Raw genomic sequence first — 19,534 nt, forward strand, 5'->3', positions numbered from 1 at the left:
CCCCCCCGCACAACACCTCCTTCCCCCCCGGGCTTCCCCCCCCCCCCCCCCCCCCCCCGCCCGCACACAGATACTTCGCTGTCTCTCGCTCTTCGTTTTACGAGGATGGCGCGCTTTCCACGACGCGCAGCAGCCCCACGGAGGCGCTCACGATGCCCGCCAAGGCACCGTACGGGTTGAGGATGGCGCTCAGCGGGGCATCAGACATGAAGGTTTCAAAGTTGCCAAAGCAGTACTTGTAGGCGAGATAGAGCTCGGCGATGCAGCGCGCCTCCAGGAGAACCGTCGACGTCAGGTTCGGGTGCACGCGCAGCAGCCAAACGTAGTCGAAAAACTTCCGCATAATCCAAGGCACAAAGAGAATACCAGCCGAGGATTCGGCTGGCCGCTCACGAGCCGCACCGCTCTTGCGACGCTGGCGTATCTCGTCTGCGGGCTGCCCATCGCCGGCGGAGCTCTTCAGCGTACCGTTGCTGCGTGGCTTCTCCAGCTGCGCCACGGGCGAGTCCTGCGGCTCCCCACTGCTGGGGCTTTGCTCCTCCTGCCGCGTGCCAGGGCTACGAAGGCGCTGCTGCTGCGACTCACCCGACATCACCTCCTCGTTGTATAGCTGCACCCAACGCGGCTTCTCGCGCTCCGCCAAGCCTGGCGTGCTGAGGGGCTTCCGTGTCGCAGAACGGTGGTTTTCCCCCCTATGGTGGCCGTCCTCGCTGAAGGACGCTGCAGTGGCCGCCGCCGCCGCCGCCTTCGGCATTGCGGCGAGCGTGCGTGACGGCGACATCGACACACCACCGCTCGCATCCGCCGCCTCTGCCTCATCTCCTTCCTGATCTGAATCTGAGAGGACTTCGCGGTAGAGACACCCGCAGCGTCTGCAGGCCGCCATCAGCTGCGCCGGATCCGCCGCCTCCACGTAGGAGAGGCTCGACACAAACGGCGCACCATAGTCGAGATCCAGCGGAGGGAAAAAGAGGTCCGTCTTGCGCCGCGCAATGAAGCCGTGCGTGCGCCACACCTTGTCGGACGAGTCGTTGTCGCCGTAGCAGCCGCACCGGCAATGAATGTTTTGCCGCGCCGTCGCATACTTGACCCAGCCCGGCTGCAGCAGTCGCGCCGTATTGAGCAGCAGGTCGATGATGGACACCACGAGCCAGCAGCGGTTGATGATGTGGGTGATGGCGTGGCGGTGCACCTCGACGAACCTCAAGGTGCCAAAGCGCTCCGTGGAGACGAGAGTGATGTCGCGCAGGAATCGGCGACACGCCGCAGCCAAGTTGCGAATGCCGAGAAGCGTCATGAGCACCGGGTTGAACTGCAACACACCTTTGCGCCATCGTGCCGGCAGCGCGGCAGATGCCGGCTGCAACTCCCGCAAATACGTCGAGAGCGCCCCGGCATGGCTGCCCTGACGCTCTTGCAAGCAGCTGGACGTGCTGGAGGAGATGAGGCTGATGTCGCTTTCCTTGCCGTCCGTCGCCGCGGGCAGCGGGGGGTCGTCGTCGAGGGCGGAGGCGGCTCTCGTGGGCGTCATCACAGGCAACTCGGAGGCCGGCAAAACGGCGGTCACCGGCAGCTGAGGGGAGCGCGCGGAGACAGTGCAGCGATCGCGCAAGGGCGATGCGTGACGGCCGTTCCGCTCGATATCGTAAATCGCCGTGCCGGTGTTGTCGACCGATGACGCCGTGGCAGCCTGCATGCTCGTGGACACGCCCGCCACAGACAACAACTGCGGTGGCGGCGTGCGCGTGTCGGCGCTGTTGGCTGTGAAGCTGGAGTTCGTGGTGCCGTCCACCTTTGTCATCTCTTCGGACGGCGATGCCACCGTAGAGAGCGCCTCGGTTGACTTCAGCGGCTTCAGCAACTCGACGGAGGAGCACGGCAGCGTCGAGTCTACGACAAGCTCGTCGGAGCAACTCGGCGGCACGGTCGGCGCACAGGCGATGCGCCAGTTGTTCGGCACCGACAATGGGCCATCCGCAGGGGTCAAACCACCACCGCTCGCCAGCTCGGGCATCAGCTGACTCGTTATGGATCCGTACGACGGCGAGCGCGCCGCAGGCATCATTGGTGTTCCGTTGTGGATGATGCTGTTCTCCACACCCTCGTGGAGGTGATCGCCCACATCGTCGCCCGTGATGCTGCTGTTCGCGGTCGGGGTAGGGGTGTTGATGCTCGAAGACTGCTTCAGCGGGTGCAGAAGCGTTTTACGACCGGCGTTGTCGACCCAGTCTGCTGTGTAGTGCGCACTCAGTATGGGGGCCGTGGCTGCCGTCGCAAGGCTGAAGGTGCTGGCTGTCGCGTTGGCGGTGGTGGACGGCGTCAGGCCGTGCCGCTGGTGCTGCTGGTGGCCGATCTCGAGACCGAAAAGCAGTGTGTCCGTGACGTGCGGCGGCTTCGCTCGTGGCGCAGCGGTGCCCTCCTCGCCAGAGGACGTTGTGGAGGCGGAGCCGGCAGCGGGGCCGGAGGGCACACACGGCAGCGCACCAGGGTCACTGGGCTCACGCTTACTTTCCGCGTTCGGTGTTGGCGAGGCTGTGGCAATCTTGGATGCCCTTCCGCCCCAACCTTCCGCCGACAGGCCACCAGAAGGCGCGCGCGGAAGCAGCGAGAGCTTACCCATGCCCTTGCTGGCCGCGCCGTCGCCCGTGGTGGGGGACGGTTGCTCAGATTGTATCCTCGACGTGCTTGTCTGACTATCCACCATCGCGCATGGAGGCGTGGGCTGCGACGAGCCCGCACCGCCGCCGCCGACGCCGCCGCCGCCCGGGCAGCCATCTACCTTTCGTAGCGCGAAGCCGATGTTGCCCTTGAGAGACTTCAGGCCAGCGACGCTCCCGCTGGCAGCCTGCGCGGCCGTCACCGATCGCTCAGCCTTCTCCACACCCGAGGTGGTGTACACGCCGTCCGTCAGCAGCGTGTCCTTCGCCGACGGCGCGGACGGCTGCTCATGCGCGCGCTGCTGAATGCGCCAGTCCGGCACCACCGAGTCCTCGGGCTCCTCGCTGCGGCCCTGCCCCGGCGTAACCTGGGCAGCCTGCGTCCAGCGCAGCAGCCGACACGACAAGTACCGGCCCCACAACGGCGAAGCCCCCATGGACATCAGCCCCTTCTCCAGGCACGAGACGACGGGCAGCATGACGGTGCACGTGGTGCGGGAGATGCCGCTCTTGTACTTCATCCACATTCGCTCGCACACTGTCTGCAGTGTGAAGAGGTTGAGCAGGCCGCGACCCATCTTGAACAGACTGCGGCCGTGGCGGATCGTATTGTAGTTGCGGTAAAGCCGCTCCGCCATCGGGCCCATCAGCATCTGCGCCTCGGGCGAGAATAGCGACGGCGTCTTCAGGAAGCAGATGGTGAGCTGCAGGCTGTACTGGATGAGCTTGAACATCAAATCACGGCCGTCGGAGGCGGTGAGGACGTAGAGCAGCGTGCTTGGCGGCAGGTCGTTCGGGATCAGCACACCGACACCGTTGTTCTCGTAGTAGCCTTCGACACGCACCTTCACCCGATCTTCATTCGCATCGTCCTCCGTAACGGATATGCCGCGGGCGCTGACGTGGTCCGCCCCGCGCAAGTAGGCGTCGCTGGGCGAGGAGGGCTGCGAGTAGATGACGGTCACGCTCTTCGGCACTGAGTGATGGTTCGCGAGGGTGCAGCAGTCCTGCACGGCGGCGTTGTCTTTGGCCGCGTAGAAGGAAAAAGTCGGGACCGCCGCCTGCAAGCTGGGGGAGGTGTTCGATAAGAGCTCGCACATCGAGTCCAAGCTTGGCCGCCCCAAGAGGGGCACGATCGAGTCGCTCGGATGACGGTGCTGCAGGGTCGGCATCGCAGGATAGGTTCCAAACAACTCCTGACTCTCCAACCGCGCAATTGCCACGATGCCGCCTCCGGCGCTGCCAATGCTGTTGTTGTGACTGTAGGTGTGGTGGTTCCCATCGGCGCACACCACGCGCTGTGATGGAAACCGACGCGCACGCAGGCTGCCGGTGGGCGGGCTGAGTTGCTTGTTGCTCACCGGCGTTGAGCTCGACACGTTCGCCGGGGACGACGGCGACGAGGACCGGAAGCTAATCCTCCGATCGGCGCTACCTTGATCCATCTTGCCGTGTGGCCAGCGCGGTGTTGTGCGCGTATGGATAAGGATAGAGAGCACTGAGATAAACAGGGTACAGAAGAGTGGCCGGGGAGAGGGGGGGGAGGGGGGCGGATTCGAGGCGCTGCGTGGCAGGCCAGTCAGTGCAGCACGCACTGGAAATCAGCTCCGTCGAAGCGCCACGATGCACCCACACACGCACACGCACACGCAGGGCGAGACGCCAATGCAGGAAACACAGAGGGGAGGGGAAGAGAGAGACCAATGTATACTACGAAAGCTGCTTTGACGGGCACGTGTGAGGGGGAGGGGGGGAGGCACCACAAGTTGCACACAGCAGCACCGAGAGGCTAGCACAAGCAAACCAAAGGCGGAGGAGGAATAAGTAAGCAAACAACAACAGGAGGAGGACCGGCGCGGTCTGTTGGCGCTGCCGACCACACACTGGCAATGACTCAGAGCGCAAGGAGGACAGGAGAGAGAGAGAGGTGTGCGTGTGTGTGTGCGTGGGTGGGTGAGCGTGCGTGGTGGTGGTGACTCTCCGACACATGCACGAAAGGCAGCGAGGGAGGGCGGTCTGGAGGTGCGCGCGGATGGAGCGAGAAGGGTGGAGGGTGAGTCGAGTTCGAGAAGAGAAAAGGGAGCACCCACAAAAACACACATACACATACCCATTCAAGAGGGGGAAAAGTGATGTGTCGGATGCCTGTGAAAGGGTGGGTGGGTGTGTGAGGGTTTGGGTGAGTGGCGGAGGACGGAAAAGCGACGCGCCCCTCCATGATGCGATCGAGCCGCGCTGCATCACAATGTTTGCGGTTGTTATCACACGACACGTGGAGAGACAGAGAGGGAGGAAAGGTGAGGGACAGAGCGCGCGACGCACGACGAGTGCACTGCTGCGCCGTACTTAGGCATACTCTTCCTCTTAGTAAAACAAGCACGCACACACACACACACACACACACACACACACACGCACATGCACACACGGAGCAAGCAGCGAGACAGCGGACGGTCCCGTCACCCACGTCGCGACCTCCTCCTGCTCTTTGTCCTTGTACAACTCGACAAGCGTGACCAGGAGCACACACTGCTGAGCGGCGGCGACAGGGGAGCTGCAGGCGCGCGTACCTGCCCATCCGTGGGGGGGGGGGCAACAACGCCAAAGCGAGAGGACCAGTGCCGGTGGCCGTCCAGCGACTCCATCCGGCACGGCAGAGCAAATCTCATGAAGCGACAACGGCGCGCTGGTGAAGGAGCCCCGCTGAGGCGATGCGGAGAGACCCCAAAACGCCCGACACGATGGCCGGCTGCGATGTTGATTGGTGGAGAGCGTGCCAAAGAGAAAGGCGCGCGAGAGAGGGGGGAGGGGGGAGGGGGCAGGCATCGCCACCGTAGCATCATCAGCGCTCCTCGTGCGCTGAGCCCCGCTTTCTCTTCCACACACACGTACGCCTCCTTGTCGCTGCGACCTTAGACGGTTGCTGCCGCGTACTCGACAGCGCTAGCGGCCTCGCTGCGGCGGCGCTGAGCCGCGCTGCTCGGCTCGTACGACGGGAACTTCTCCTCGCGCACACGGTCGTCCTTTAGGCTGGTGCAGTACAGCCAGCCAAGACCGAAGCGTTCGCTATCGTGCGTCTCGACAGCCATGTTTACGGCAACAAGCAGTAGCAGGGGGCCCAGGAACTCGAGGTAGGCGTGGCCGACGTGTTTCACATACGACTTTGCGAAGCCCCACAGGCGACGGGCGGCGCTCTCCCCACCGTCCCTAACGGAGCCTCCCTGGACAAACAGCATCTGTGCGGTGATGGAGCGCGTATGTGGGGTTGCGAAAGAGGAGCAGCCAATATACATGTATCGGCGTGTAGCGGTTCCTGCAGGAGTGTGCACGGCGAAGGGCAGCGTTCTGGCAGCTGACGTGAAGATAGGCAACAGATGATTGCTTGCAGTGTTGCTGGGTTAGATCAAGGGAAGGGGAGGGGTAGCACTCGATCCGACTAACGTTGCAGCTCAGGTAACACGAAATACTTTCAGTGTGCGCACTCGCGTGGTGCATGGTGGTTGGCCACCAGAGGCCAGGCGAAGAAGAGCGAGAAGGGGGAACCAGAGATGGTTCGTGGGCGGGATGGGCCCACTTGAGGCGCCCCACCGGTGCACAGCAGCATTCCCGGTGCATAACCGAGGAAAGTGGAGTAAGAGAGCGACGTGCTGTGCGAGCGGTGCTCGTGGTGAGAGCAGCCAGCACAGAGAGAAGCCGTATAAAGAGCCTGATCGACCTCGACAGTGTGGCCAATGCCACAGGATAGCCACAGCACGTCCACACACGTCTACATACAACAAACATACACGTAACCACACGCAGGACGAGAGAGAACGAAAAGAAGGGAGAGAGAATCAGAGAATGCAACGTGCGTGTACAGCACGTTGCCGTAACTCTAGTATTTGTGTCCGTGCGCACGAGCGCGGCACGCCCTCCCTCCCTATTCTTCCCTCTCCCTGCTTAATCACCGCCATGGCTCCAGCTTAGCCGCGAACACGAAAGAAATCGAACGCGCGAAGCGTGACAGCGCCAGTGAAGAAGGGCGCACACAAATTCTCCCACACACCGCCCCGCCTCCCTCTCTACCACCCAGGCGCGTGCACACTGAGACAGACGTCGAGGCACTCCCACATCTGCAGCTACCGACCGTCTGCACACACACACACACACACACACAAACAAAAAACCAAAACCGAGACACGCCAAGGCTGGCTTCAATCTGCGTCGCTGTAGTTCGCCCGCACAATGCGGTGGATCTGCGAGGGCAACAGCTCGCTGTCGTTAGTTAAAAACAACGTAATGAGCTCGGGCGGCACGTACTCCGTGACGGGGGCGTGGATGGTCAAGCGGCGGCCGCTGTCGGAGACGGAGACGCCAAACGGCGAGGGCCACACATCCTCGGGGGAGCCGTAGGTCGACCATGGCATCTCCTGCGCCCCCGACCGTGCAATGCGCACCAGCCGCGTGCACAGCTGGTCGCTTGGATAGTACGGCGACATCTTCAGCGTTGTGGTGGCGACCAGCACGGGGACAGCAAAGTGGCGAGCAGCGGCGCAGAGGACGTGGGTGCCGATGGATGCGAGCATGCCGCCGTTGGCCAAGACGTTCTCGGCACCAACCAGCACCTTGGTGCACATGCTCATGACCACGTAGGCGGAGCTGTCTGGCAACAGCTGCGCAGTGATGCCGCGACTGCACAGCGCCTCCGCAAACTCCTGCGTCGCCTGCGCCGGCAGCGGTGCACCCTCAAGGATGAAGACTTTGAAGTGGTGCCCCGCTTGAGCAGCTTCCAGCAGGTAGCGGCGGATGGTATGACTGCACCCCAGCGTGATGATCGTGTCCGACGAGTGCAGCTGCCGCGTGGAACGGCGACACAGCTCCTCGGTCATCCCCTCTAGCTCCCGCTTGAACTCGTCGATGGCGTCCAGGGCGTCCTGGTAAAAGATCTCCATGCGCACCGGGAACTCAATCTCCCCGCCGCCCGCCTCCAGCACTTGCTCACAGCGGCTCGGCGCGCGCTTCAGCAGCTGCCGGCCCGGTATCTCCGTCGCCACTATCGAGCCGGTGTGCTGCAGCAGCGGCCCCCCAAAGTCACTAGCCACCGACGTGCTGTGCTGCTGCAGCTGGCGCATGTGGCCACCGCTCGCCTCCTCGGAGCTGTTGGAGGTGCCAGCGAAGCGCACCGAGAGTCCGCGGCGAGGGAGAGGCTGAGAGACGAGAGTATCCCTCTTGAGAGCCGGCTTCATGCCCTTGGCTGACAGGGACGGGTTGGCCGGATCTGCGGAGTCGTCCATGCCGTACCTGTTGCTGGAGCTCGAACTAGTGTCGGCAGGGGTTTCAACCACCGCTGCCTCGTCATCCGAGGCGAGATCGTTCAGTATTGTCTTGGCCTCATCTTCGAGCTCCGCGTCGGTGGCCTTGCTGTTGGCGGCGGACTCCCGCACGATGGAAAGCACGCGACGCGTGACGTTCATAAGAAAGAGCGTGGCAAACTGTGCTCGCAGCATCGCATCACCGGTGCGAGCAACGAGAATGAGAAGGCGGCTGACCTGCATGCTCGCCACCTCGGCCGCCGGGTAGCCGGCCTTAAGCAGCTGTATTGTTGTGCTGTGCGGGTCTTTCTCGGCATTCTGGAAGAGACGCACGATGGTCGACATTACATCTGCCATCTCCACTGCGGCCGCCGTGGAGAGACTCTCCTCGCCACTGCGCGCGGCGGCGAGCTTTCCGCGCTTCAGATTTGTGATGAAGGCCTCTGCGAGGTCGCTGACCTCTCGCACCAGCTTCTCAGACTCTTCTGGCACATTACTCAGCATCTTGCGTTTGCTTGCGTGCTGGTATAGAGGGGAGGGGGAAGGGAAGGGGGAGGGGGATAAGCAGCTGAAGCGTGGGCGCCGATGGGAAGTGAAGCGACGGAAGGGCCCCAGCCTGGTGGAGACGCCAACAGTTATCCGCGCCGTCCGGAAGGGGACGGGAGTGGGAAAGAGCACGAGGGAGAAATGACGAAGCCATCTGGGCAGTAGCGAGAGGATAGGGATGGGGGTGGTGGTGTTGGTGTGTGTAGGGGGAGGAGGGGGGGGGGAGGTGGCCGCCGGATGGGCGCAGGGGGTCCCCACGGTGTAGGGGCGGCAAGGCGAGCGTGTGGCCGTCTCCCGGTGTTGCGGCAGCCCACGCGCACGCAGAGGTGCCACATTTCGTTTCCTTGCAGGTGCACACGTTGGCGAGATCGTGGCGCTCTATCACACAGGCATACATGATGGCAGGAGGAACCTATATAAAACGAGGGAAGGAAGGGGCGTGAGGGTGTATCGTGGCTGCTTCACGCCCATCACGCGATTGTCCACCACCGCCCGCCCCCACGCCCCTCCACTTTGCACTGGAGCGTCCAGCGACTGCATGAGGTATGGAGAACACCACCAACCCATGCTCGCACGCACGCCTAGTGACGACACATAAGGTGTGCGATAAGGATGGAAGGGCTAGAGAGCAGGACTGCAGTGTAGGGCGGAGGGGGGGGGCCACACACTCACACATGTACAGGAATATACACACCTGTGCTAACAACGACTGCACCTGCGCCGGATCTGTCACGTGGGGCCGAGGAGAGGCTTCAACATCGATTGGCAACGGCAGCGAATCAGACGGGAGAGGCAGTGAGACGAACGCATCGCGCGTCCACCCACCCCCACCGACTCCCGCACACTGCGCCTGCCCATGCCGGTCAGTTCACGGGCACTAGTCCAAAGCATAAAGATCATACGAGCAAAACACGAGCACGAACCTTCTCGCAGCCCGGACACTGCAGTTCTATGAAATTCTGCACCGTGCGCAGGTGCACACACGTTCGTTGACGTGGTCTACGCACGACAGTGAGAGAGAGCCACACGCGCGCAGAGTCGCTCACAACAACGCCAGCGCCATCTGCGTGTCCTCTGTCAAGACTCTCCCGCCTTCCGCCCCCTCAACTCACCTTCACAGTCGTGGTCGTGGTGCGTTGGGAGAAGGTGGGCGAGAGAAGGATGCGGTGCGCGACTACATGCCTCGCTTGTGATGTCGGTGGCAATGACAGAGGCGATAACGGAAGGAGAAGCGGCGCTGGGAAGGGCGGAGGTGCTGAACGTTCAATGTCCTCTCTTCCCGCTCTCCGCAACCACATACGCACACACACACACACATACACACCCGTCCCCCTGCTTTTCCTCGGTTAAAGTCGCCGCAAATCTTTCTCTGCCTCCAGCTTCTGGCGAGTACGGATCAGCTCCGACATGCGCTTCACCTCCTCACGCCGCAGCGGGTCCTCTTGATCGTCTTCCACTGCCCTCGCAAGCGACTGCACGTTGGCTTGGTGCGCACCTGCTGCCCCCGCCGTAGCCATGTGGCGTGGCAACTTTGAGAAATGACGGCGACCGCGTGTCACGGCCGCTGCGCGATGTGAGCTCCCGCTGTCGCCGCCAGCCCCATCACCGCCGCTACGAGCACCACCGCCGGCGTCGCTGCCGTTGAGAATCCCGCTATGAAGCTCCGACGTGTCCGTTGATGCACCGTCAAAGTCGAGCACGCGGCCGCCGGGTGGGGGCAGCGCCGCCACCACGGCCAAGCGCACATCGTCCTCGTCCTCCGTACTCTCGATGAAGCCGGCACCGGCCGCAGCAGACGAACGCCTACGCCGCTGATTCATGGAGGCCCCCAACGCACCGCCCTCACGGCCGCCAGGCCCGGCTCCGTGAGGGTGCAGCAGCGCACGGGCAGCGGAGGAGGAGATACCGGCAACATCGGCTGCCGTTCTCCCGCGGCGGCCGCTGGGTCCTGGCCCACCCGCACCGCCACCTGCGCCTTCGTATGCCAGGGGGACACGTCGGTTGTTGGCGGGTATCACAATCTGCACCGAGGACACCACTGCAGCGGCTGAGGTGCTGTCCTTGTCGTCATGCACAGCACCCTCACCGTGCCCCGCGTCCTTGACGGGGGAGGAGAGGGTAGAGGATGGACCAAGGTCGGCCTCCCCGGCTGCGTCTGCAGCCAACGCTAGAAGCTTCTGCGCCAACACAGCAACGTGCAGCGGCAACGTCGAGGAGCGCTTCGCCAGCGCTGCGGTGCACTGGATCCACGGCACACGCACATCAGCGCGGTAGTCGGCCACCAGCTCCGCCAAGTGGTTCACGCGCTCCGCCACCTCCATGACGAGGGCCTGGTTCGCTTCGTTGGCACCGACGTGGATGGCCAAGGACTCCTTCTCCTCTCGCACAAACGTCTGCAGCTCGCGCTCCATCAAAGGTGACGGCGCCGTGCCGACGATGGCTGACGCCGCGTCGAACACGGTGCTCTCCGTCGCGAGTCGCGTGGCGGCACCAACACAGTACTTTGTCTGCTTCACCCGCTCGCGCAGGTGCTGCAGTTCTTGCTCCAGCGCCCCTTGCGCCTCTCGCACGTAGGTTAGATTGTTCTGCAGACGATACTGCTGCTCGATCTCTGCCTGATAGGCTTCGACGAGGGCATCAAGGGTGTTGACCTTCGCCACTCGCATCATGTCACGGAAGGCCACTTCGTACGCAGCGACACGCTCATCCGTGCCGGTGGACGGTTCGCCGGTGCCGTCCTCCCTCGACGCACTGGTGACCTGCAGCACCGTCAAGGCCGCGTGGGAGTTCATGCGTTGCTGCTCCAGCTGCGCTTTCGTGTTCTCTGCGGACTCGAGCATCTGGGTTTCCTCCTCGAGCTGCTGTTGCCAGTCCACCGCGCGGCGCTCTTGCTGCTGCGTCGCCACAAGGTCCTTGTCCACCTCCCTCCGCTTCTGTTGCAGCGCCTTCTCCTTTGCTGTGCGCATACGCGAGGCGTTCCTCTGAACGACCTGCAGGACCTCGACGGCTGTCGCGTACGCCGCACGCGCTGTGTCGTAAAGTTGGAGAAGCTTTAGGTGATCGCGGTGGCGGTCTGCATACTCCTTCTCCAGCAGCGTTTGCTGCGCATCGTACTGCGCCGCCTCGGTGGAGAGAATGCCCAGATGGTGCCGGTAGTTGGCCAAGACGACGCCAGCGACGCGCTGCTTGGAGAGCACCTTGTTGATGAGTTGCTCAAGCCGCATTATGCGCAGATACACCGGTCGGTTGGCGCCCATCAGCAGCTTGGCCGGGTCTAGCGCGATCTGCGCCTGCTCCGCTAGAGACTCTTGTAATTTCGCCTCGGCGTCGAGGGCGGCCTCGTCAACCTTGATTTCATGCAGCACCTTGTTGCGCCGCCGGCGTGCGAGGTTGATGCGCTGCGACAGCGCCTCCATCTCGGCTTCGGTGACGGTCGCCGGCTCATTCGGCGCACCATTTGTGTGTGCCCGGGCCCCAGTCGACATGACGAGCCCCGCCGCGGCCGCCACCTCCGCATCGCGCTTTCGTCTCTCCCCGGCTTGAATAATGTTGCGCAGGGTGGCGTTGTCATCGCAGAGCGTGCGCAGCTGGCGCCTATACTGGACAAGCTGCTGCTGGCGCTGCAGCTCTAGGCGCGACTGCTGCTGCAGCGCATCGTGAAGCTGCTGGCAGATGGAGGCCATGTCGCCTGAAGTATTTTTCCTAAACGACGCCACGGACGCAGGGCGTAGTTTGTGGCGGCTGACAGCCATCTTTCCTGGCGGCATCGCGGACGCAGGCCGATGTACCCTATCGCCACTCGAGAAGGGCTGCCCCTGCTGCTGACGACGCTGCATGAGTGTCGGCTTGCTCTCTACATGCTGGCTGACGCTGGTGGAGCCCACCCCGGTCGCTGGTGAGACGGAGCGCATCATCGTTGCCGAAACGGTCGCCGACCAAGAGGACCTTTCTCCGCCACCCTTCGTCTTTCAAAGTGCGCCAGGGGCGTCGTGGTGTGTGTGTGTGTGTGTGTGGGAGGGCGCGCAGGCTGCTGCGTAAGACTCTGTTGGTGTATGCGCGTACGTATGCCTGAGTCGCAGGGCGTGCCATACACGCCCCCCTTCTTCTCAAACGCGCGAACGGCTGTAGAGGAAAGACTCGTTGAGGTATGCCGTCTCTATGCAACGTGTGCGTGCTTTTAGGCGTGCGCGTGCACCGAACAAAAAACAGCTGCTGCTATTCGTGTTCGTCGACGAGTACGTGTGAGGAATGCGCTGCACGCAACAGACTGTGGCCCAGATGCAACGTGCTGAGAAGCGGACATGCAGAAGGGAGAAGTACGTGTGACGGAAAGCGCATAGTGACCGAGGCAGACGCGTGAGTTGGACCACAGCCGCACATGCGCTGCCTTCCCTTCTCGCTACCAAGACGCCAACGAAAAGCTCTTGCCGGTCCCACAACGCCCCGGATGCCTTTCTCCAGATACGAACGCGCCACGGAAGAGAAAAAAATGCAGACGTACACACTCGCCACGCACCCAGCTGTGACGTGCCACCACAAGGGACGTCGTATCGGTTGCCATTCGCATCGTGCACACACGCATTATATCGCCTTCATCATGGCATTGCTGTCGTGTTTCCTGTGTTTTGCTGATGATCACGACCCTGCAGAGGGGCTGAGGGAGGGACGGCGTGTGGGGAAGAGGGAGGCGTGAGTAGCCATACACATCGTCTGCGAAGCTCCCCTCTCGAAGGCGAACTCGAGGAAGCCTATGCGACTCGGCTCCCAGCTACGACACCCAGCGCAGCACACACACACACACATGCATGCATGCATGCATGCGCCACGCACACACTTCCCCTTGCCGCTCACTTGGCCGCTCCAACCCCTCGCCCCCACACAGAGACGCAGGCTTGTTTCTGGACTCGGAACGAGGACACACACACACACACACACAAATAGAGAAAAGAGATGAACGGAGCACGATAAAGTGCCGTCGAGGGAAAACAACAAAGAAAAGACTCTATGGAAGCATCACGCGCGCACAAGAGGGGGGAGAGGGGGCGGAGGGCTTCACCAGAGAGCAGCGAGGGGTGTGTGTGTGCGTATGTGGTTGTATGCGGTGGGCTGCAGGGCGGAAAGAGCAAGAACCAAGAGGCCGATGCAAAGACCGGAGGGGGAGAGGAAAGTAAGGAAGAAACAGGTGTATCGCCTCCGTTCCTCTCCCCCTCCGGTCTTTGCATCGGCCTCTTGGTTCTTGCTCTTTCCGCCCTGCAGCCCACCGCATACAACCAACATACGCACACACACCCCTCGCTGCTCTCTGGCGAAACCATCTATGTCCCCCCTAGTGGCGCTCACCACGCAGGCGCAGCGCCAGCTGGATGTCCTTCGGCTGGATCGTCACGCGCTTCGCGTGGATGCAGGCGAGGTTCGTGTCCGCCATCAGCGACACAACGTACGCCTCCGTCGCCTCCTGCAGCGCCATGATAGCGCTGCTCTGGAAGCGCAGACCCTCCTTCTGCGCGCTCGACACCTCGCGCACCAGGCGCTGGAACGGCGCGCACTGGATCAGCAGGCTCGTACTCTTCTGGAACTTGCGGATCTCGCGGATCGCGCAGGTGCCCGGGCGCCAGCGGCGGTGCGACTTCTTCACGCCGGACGCCGCGCTCGGCGCCTTCTTGCTCTTCTTCGACGTGATGGTGCGCTTCGCGCGGGCGGTCTCCTTGGTGCGGGACATGGTGGTGCGGGAGTGGGTGGGGTGGAGGGAAGGCTGACGAGTTTGTGTACGTAGAAAGGTATGTGAGCGGAGTGATGCGGACTGCGAAGAGAAAAAACGAGAGGACGGCCGTGACGAGTGGGCCATGAAGCGTTGATGGGCAGGACGAGAGGGGGCAGAGAGGTAAGGGGGAGGGGAGGGGGAATGATGGGGACGATAGTTTGCGTGTGCACGCGCCTGTATTCATGCGCGCCAGCACGCAAGGTGCTCGCACCGTCGGAGAGCAGTATGGCAGACGGACGCAGCAGGACGACAGGGGAGAGGGAGGGGCATCGAGGATCGATTGGGCCGAATCTCCAGCTTGCAACGACCCGCACGAGGGAATGGGCCCAGACACACGCGCACATGCAGAGATAGAGAGAGAGAGAACGGAGGAACATATTTTTGTGAGGCATGAGGACCGGCATAAGGTGGGTGCGTGTGCTTGTCTGTGGAGGAGTTGGGGGTAGGAGGGAGGGCGAGAAGGAAAGAGCGGCGTCACTATGCCATCGAGAGAGGCGAAGTGCGTATCGGATATGATGTGTGTCTGCGAGTGTGGAGACGGCGACCAGGTGATTAGCTCACGCCGCCTCGGACGCAGCGGAGAGAGCAAGAGAGGTGGGAATAAAAGCTGGGCAAGTGGGGAGGCAACTGCGCACGCCACTCTAAATCCACGCCCCTTGCGGAAGCCTACGCAAAGAAAGATAGAACCGTAACATATGTGCCTTCGGCACCAGGCGGATGCACGTACACGAGAGCCCACAGCAATGAAGTTACTTAGCTGATCGCGATGCCGCCATGCTCTCCCTCTCCTCCTTTTCCTCTGCGCCTCCCACTCACCGGCCCTTCTCTGTCTTGTTCGCTTGGCTAACGCCTCCTGCTTACGCACAGAGCCTGGAGCCAGCGCAGACTAGGGACCAGAGCGAGGCTCCCGAAAAGCGGCTGACCGCGCAATTTGACGAGCTCCAACATGCGAGTGCCGCGGCAGGGCAGAGAGGAAGAGGAGGGCGAGGTGCACGACGACACCGCATGTAAAGAAAGGAGAAGGCCGAATCAAGTCAGGCAGAGAGAGAGAGAGAGGTCACGCTATAGAAAATGAAGCGAACGCAAGTGCTCACGGAGATAACGCTGATGCAGCAGCGGCATCAGCAGTGGAGGGGAGGAGGGGGAGGGGGAGAGAGGAGGACAAGAGAGGCACCCAAAGCAAACAAGAGCGAGTCGGGGGAGATAGAGAAGGCGCCGTCGTCTTTCTCCGTTGTGCTCGGCAGATGATCGGGCTTGCGTGCGCATGCACGCACGCGGCTGTCTGTGGGCAAGTTTGTACCACTCCCCCCACTCACCTTCCCCCATCCCGCATCGGCGCAACGGGTCCATCGAGGTGCACACGCACACGCAGATATATATATATATATACATGAGGAAAAACAGCAGCAAAAAGTACGCCGAAGCAGCGAGCAGCAGAGAGGAGGAAGCAACTAGACAAAGAAAGATAATGTGCAGAGAGCCGAGAGAGGGACACACACACACACACACACAGCAACGCGCTGACGTGTATGTGTGCATGTCTGCGTGCATGCCTTATGCGCAGGAAACAAAAGACAAAATAGGGAATGCGTACATCAGTGCTTCGGTGTGTGTGTGTGTGTGTGTGAGTGAGGGAGGGGAAGAGGGAGATGGGAGGGAGCCGGTTTGTGAGTGCGTCGTGCAAGGCAGCGCCCTCGCCTTGCTCGCTGAGCCCGCTCCCCTCCTTTACAGGCTGTTCAGCATCCACCCCCTTTTTTCCCTCTTCTACACAGCCGCAAGCGCGAGCGACGTTCGTTGCATCGGCACTCGTCAGGTATCGATGCTGCAACAGGGGAAGAAGACGCGTGCGGCTCTGTCCACGTTTAACTGAAACGCGCCATCATCATCGATCTTCGTGGAAGACATGGGCTGCGCAACGGGCGACACGACGGCCAGGGAGGCGGGCGATGGTGGTCGGATAGCCTTCCTAAAGGTTGGAAACGCACGCGGATCGCCCGATGGTGTCATCGTCGCAGCTGTTGGGACCGCCGCGTGCTTCAGCGACTCCTCCTCGAGCTGCTCCGTCTCAACCACCTTGCTTGCCGTGCTGCTCATGCGCGTCTTCATCGTTGCACTTGTGGTGACGTGCGACGCGCTGAAGAGCTTCGTGGTGTGCTCCAGCACGGCTACGGCGACACGGCGAGTCTCGTCTGCCTTCCTCGCCGCCGCGTTGAGGGACGCCGTGGCCGCTACCGACCACTCGAAGGCCTGCTGCCGCTCCTTTGCTGTGTACACGTCGGCGAACACACTCTCAAACATCATCGTGAACGTGATGAGACGAACAAGGCGTGATGCTGGCGGTGGCGCCGACGCGCTGACGACCGCCTGATCGCTGCGTTTCTCCATCCCCTCACTGCCCACGATGCCGGACAGGGCGGTGCCTCCGCCGGGCTCCACAGCTGCCCCATTGCTGTGCCGGTGCACAGAGGAGTCTAGCTCCTTCCAGAGGCCGTCCAGGAAGGATTTCATGGCTGCGGCATCCTCGAGGAGGCTGTAAAAGACGTATCGCGGTTGCGGCATCACCGTCGTCGCTGAGGCAGTGGTTGATGACGCCGCAGTGGCCTTGGTCATCGCCAGCACTTCAGCCGGCACGGCACGCGGGCAGAGGACCCAGCCAAGAGAAAAGCCGAGCGGAACGCGAGGGCCGAGCACCTGGGCCGTTCGCGCCATGAGACCCTGCACGACAGATGCCGGGGCCGCAGCAAAGGACAAGGGGTGCGGGGTGACCCCGCTCTGCGCGACCACGTCGGCGCTCCACCACAGCTCTATGGCCACAGCTGCGGGAGGATGCGACGCTACCGGCATGGACGGCTGTCGCTGCGCTTCGCATGGCGTCGCCGAAGCGTCGGCTGAGTGATCGATGACCGAGAGTGAGGCGTGTTGGCGCGCAGTACCGGACACGGCCGCCGCTGCGCTTCCTTCGCTGTGGGGCTGCCAGCATAGTTCCTCAAGGCCCGCCCACGTATGCGCCTCGGCGTGCGTGAGGAGCTGCTGTGCTGCCGGGAGCGCTTCAAAGTGGAGCCTTACGATGACGCGCAGAGGCGGCGCAGCTGCTGGGGAGCGGGCGGGCGCTGTGGCCAAGAAGGCGGCGCGTTGCCGCCACCCCTTCACTGCCTCCGCCAACGTCTGGAGAAACGCCTCGAGTGGAAGCGTGCCGTCCTCCGCCGCATCCGCGGTCGTTTTAGCAGCTGGAGAACGATCATTGTGTGCGTTTCGATCCTTGTTGCCGTCGCCGTCGCCCGAGAACACGTCGGCCACCGCTGACGGCAGGGGGTCACGCCGCATGATGGCCGTTTCCAGGGTTGGGTGCCACTGAATATCCGCCTCGATACCGATGGCGGTGCACGCCGGTGCATTGGAGAAGCCGTGGGCAACTGCGACGTTGCCACGACCACCACCACCATTGCCTCTGGCATTTTTGTCGGCCAGCATACCGTGGTTGATCTTGGCCTCGCTGCCTCGCACCCCACCTTCGCGTTTGTCGTAAAACATCTGGTCGATGGCCTGCGCTGCCTCCAACAACGCAGCCTGGGAGTTCACTTCGTGAAACCACTTCACATGTGCGTAGCGGTGCTCCACGCCGTTTTTAATGGCGGAGCAGCTTGGGCCATGCCCGTTCATGGAGACAGGGAGGAGGTGTGTGACTGAGGTGGCAGCGGAGCGAGATGGCGAGTAGAGCGTCGAAGCACAGCGAGAAAAAGAGAAAGCGGTGACGAGCACAATCTGCCCTTCAGTGGTGGTGTATGTGTGCGTGTGTATGTTTGTGCGTCCATGCGCCACTGGCGTTGACCACTGCACGCATGTAGTGATGCATGTGAGGGCGGCACCGATGGTACGCGTGAGTGTGCGGGGAGGGGAGGGGGCGGAGGGAGGCCGAGAATAAAAAAGAGCGTGCAGAACGGAGGAGCCGTACGCACACGCACACACACAGACACACACTAGTTGAGAGGCTGGAGGTGATGGTGGTGGTGCAGGTCCTCGCACGATTTACCATTCTACGGTTTGAGGCACAGCGAGTGACCATCCATCATCGGGCGAAGAGCGTCCGACAGCTGGCAACGACATCACCCACGTGAAACCTCGCGCACGGCTACAGAGGGAGGGGGGGGGCTTCCTTCAGTGGGGGTTCATGCAGACGTACGCGGTCGCTTAACACACGCGAAGGTCGAAGAAAGGAGTAACGTCCCCCCTCTTCCGTCGCAGAACACAGGATGGCATGTACGTTGGCGATTCTCTCTCTTGCTTTCACAAGTCCACAAAGAGGCCTGCGCTATTCCGCACAAGACTACATCACCGCTCGCCACTCAGCCGCTCTTCTCTCGCACTGCCATCGTTGCTGTCGATTTACCTGTGCAGATGAGTGTGCAGACATCGCCAAGCCTGCATCGAGGCCCGCACCCCGCACCTTGCCGCCACGTTTCTTCGAGGCCTCCTTTGCCGAGCAGAAGCAAGACGGGCGTGGGGACGGCGAGCAGGCAACACGCGCCGCATTTTCCACGCCCCGGAGACCACGAGGAAGCGAGATGCCAAAGAGAGAGACCAAGACAGAGGCACGATGGCGTCCGCGTGCGAGGGTGGTGCTGGCGTGAGCGAGTAGGGGTGATGCCGGCGAACAGAGCAAGCCCATACGAGGCGAGAAGTAACACGAGAAAAGATATACTCACAAAAGCAAAGGAAAAAGGAAAGGCATCTATGATACGCATGAGGTGCATGCGTGTGTGCGGGTGCGTGCGCAGGTGGAGAGGGGGACTCTGGCGAGGATCACAAAAGAAAAAAAGAACGGCCATTCGAAGTCTCCTCTCACTCTCTCTCGCATCCTGCGCCCTTCATCCTGTTTTCACCACCGTTGCAGCGCACCAGCGACACAGGAGAGATAGGGAGTGAGCTAGAGTCCGCCTAGCTCTCTAGTGGCGCTCACCGCGCAGGCGCAGCGCCAGCTGGATGTCCTTCGGCTGGATCGTCACGCGCTTCGCGTGGATGCAGGCGAGGTTCGTGTCCGCCATCAGCGACACAACGTACGCCTCCGTCGCCTCCTGCAGCGCCATGATAGCGCTGCTCTGGAAGCGCAGACCCTCCTTCTGCGCGCTCGACACCTCGCGCACCAGGCGCTGGAACGGCGCGCACTGGATCAGCAGGCTCGTACTCTTCTGGAACTTGCGGATCTCGCGGATCGCGCAGGTGCCCGGGCGCCAGCGGCGGTGCGACTTCTTCACGCCGGACGCCGCGCTCGGCGCCTTCTT

The 19,534-nt window shown here is 62.3% G+C and overlaps 7 protein-coding genes across 7 annotated transcripts; all 7 read right to left on the reverse strand.

The window, feature by feature from the left end:
• Positions 1 to 97: 97 nt before the first annotated feature.
• LDBPK_101010 (hypothetical protein, conserved) lies at positions 98 to 4,102 on the reverse strand (the record flags this gene model as incomplete). Its single annotated transcript, XM_003858887.1, has 1 exon — positions 98 to 4,102. The coding sequence occupies one exon, from the start codon at positions 4,100 to 4,102 to the stop codon at positions 98 to 100; it is 4,005 nt and encodes a 1,334-aa protein (XP_003858935.1).
• A 1,467-nt stretch (positions 4,103 to 5,569) lies between these two features.
• Positions 5,570 to 5,893, reverse strand: LDBPK_101020 (hypothetical protein, conserved; the record flags this gene model as incomplete). The annotated part of the gene is made up of 1 exon (XM_003858888.1): positions 5,570 to 5,893. The coding sequence occupies one exon, from the start codon at positions 5,891 to 5,893 to the stop codon at positions 5,570 to 5,572; it is 324 nt and encodes a 107-aa protein (XP_003858936.1).
• A 957-nt stretch (positions 5,894 to 6,850) lies between these two features.
• On the reverse strand, positions 6,851 to 8,452 carry LDBPK_101030 (translation initiation factor eif-2b beta subunit, putative; the record flags this gene model as incomplete). The annotated part of the gene is made up of 1 exon (XM_003858889.1): positions 6,851 to 8,452. The coding sequence occupies one exon, from the start codon at positions 8,450 to 8,452 to the stop codon at positions 6,851 to 6,853; it is 1,602 nt and encodes a 533-aa protein (XP_003858937.1).
• A 1,388-nt stretch (positions 8,453 to 9,840) lies between these two features.
• LDBPK_101040 (hypothetical protein, conserved) lies at positions 9,841 to 12,261 on the reverse strand (the record flags this gene model as incomplete). Its single annotated transcript, XM_003858890.1, has 1 exon — positions 9,841 to 12,261. One exon carries the CDS (start codon positions 12,259 to 12,261, stop codon positions 9,841 to 9,843), a length of 2,421 nt encoding a protein of 806 aa, XP_003858938.1.
• A 1,080-nt stretch (positions 12,262 to 13,341) lies between these two features.
• Positions 13,342 to 13,809, reverse strand: LDBPK_101050 (histone H3; the record flags this gene model as incomplete). The annotated part of the gene is made up of 1 exon (XM_003858891.1): positions 13,342 to 13,809. One exon carries the CDS (start codon positions 13,807 to 13,809, stop codon positions 13,342 to 13,344), a length of 468 nt encoding a protein of 155 aa, XP_003858939.1.
• A 2,255-nt stretch (positions 13,810 to 16,064) lies between these two features.
• LDBPK_101060 (hypothetical protein, unknown function) lies at positions 16,065 to 17,915 on the reverse strand (the record flags this gene model as incomplete). The annotated part of the gene is made up of 1 exon (XM_003858892.1): positions 16,065 to 17,915. The coding sequence occupies one exon, from the start codon at positions 17,913 to 17,915 to the stop codon at positions 16,065 to 16,067; it is 1,851 nt and encodes a 616-aa protein (XP_003858940.1).
• A 1,283-nt stretch (positions 17,916 to 19,198) lies between these two features.
• Positions 19,199 to 19,339, reverse strand: LDBPK_101070 (histone H3; the record flags this gene model as incomplete). Its single annotated transcript, XM_003858893.1, has 1 exon — positions 19,199 to 19,339. The coding sequence occupies one exon, from the start codon at positions 19,337 to 19,339 to the stop codon at positions 19,199 to 19,201; it is 141 nt and encodes a 46-aa protein (XP_003858941.1).
• Positions 19,340 to 19,534: the final 195 nt, after the last annotated feature.

Source organism: Leishmania donovani, chromosome 10, assembly GCF_000227135.1.
Source record: "Leishmania donovani BPK282A1 complete genome, chromosome 10".
Classification (NCBI taxonomy): Eukaryota; Euglenozoa; class Kinetoplastea; order Trypanosomatida; family Trypanosomatidae; genus Leishmania; species Leishmania donovani.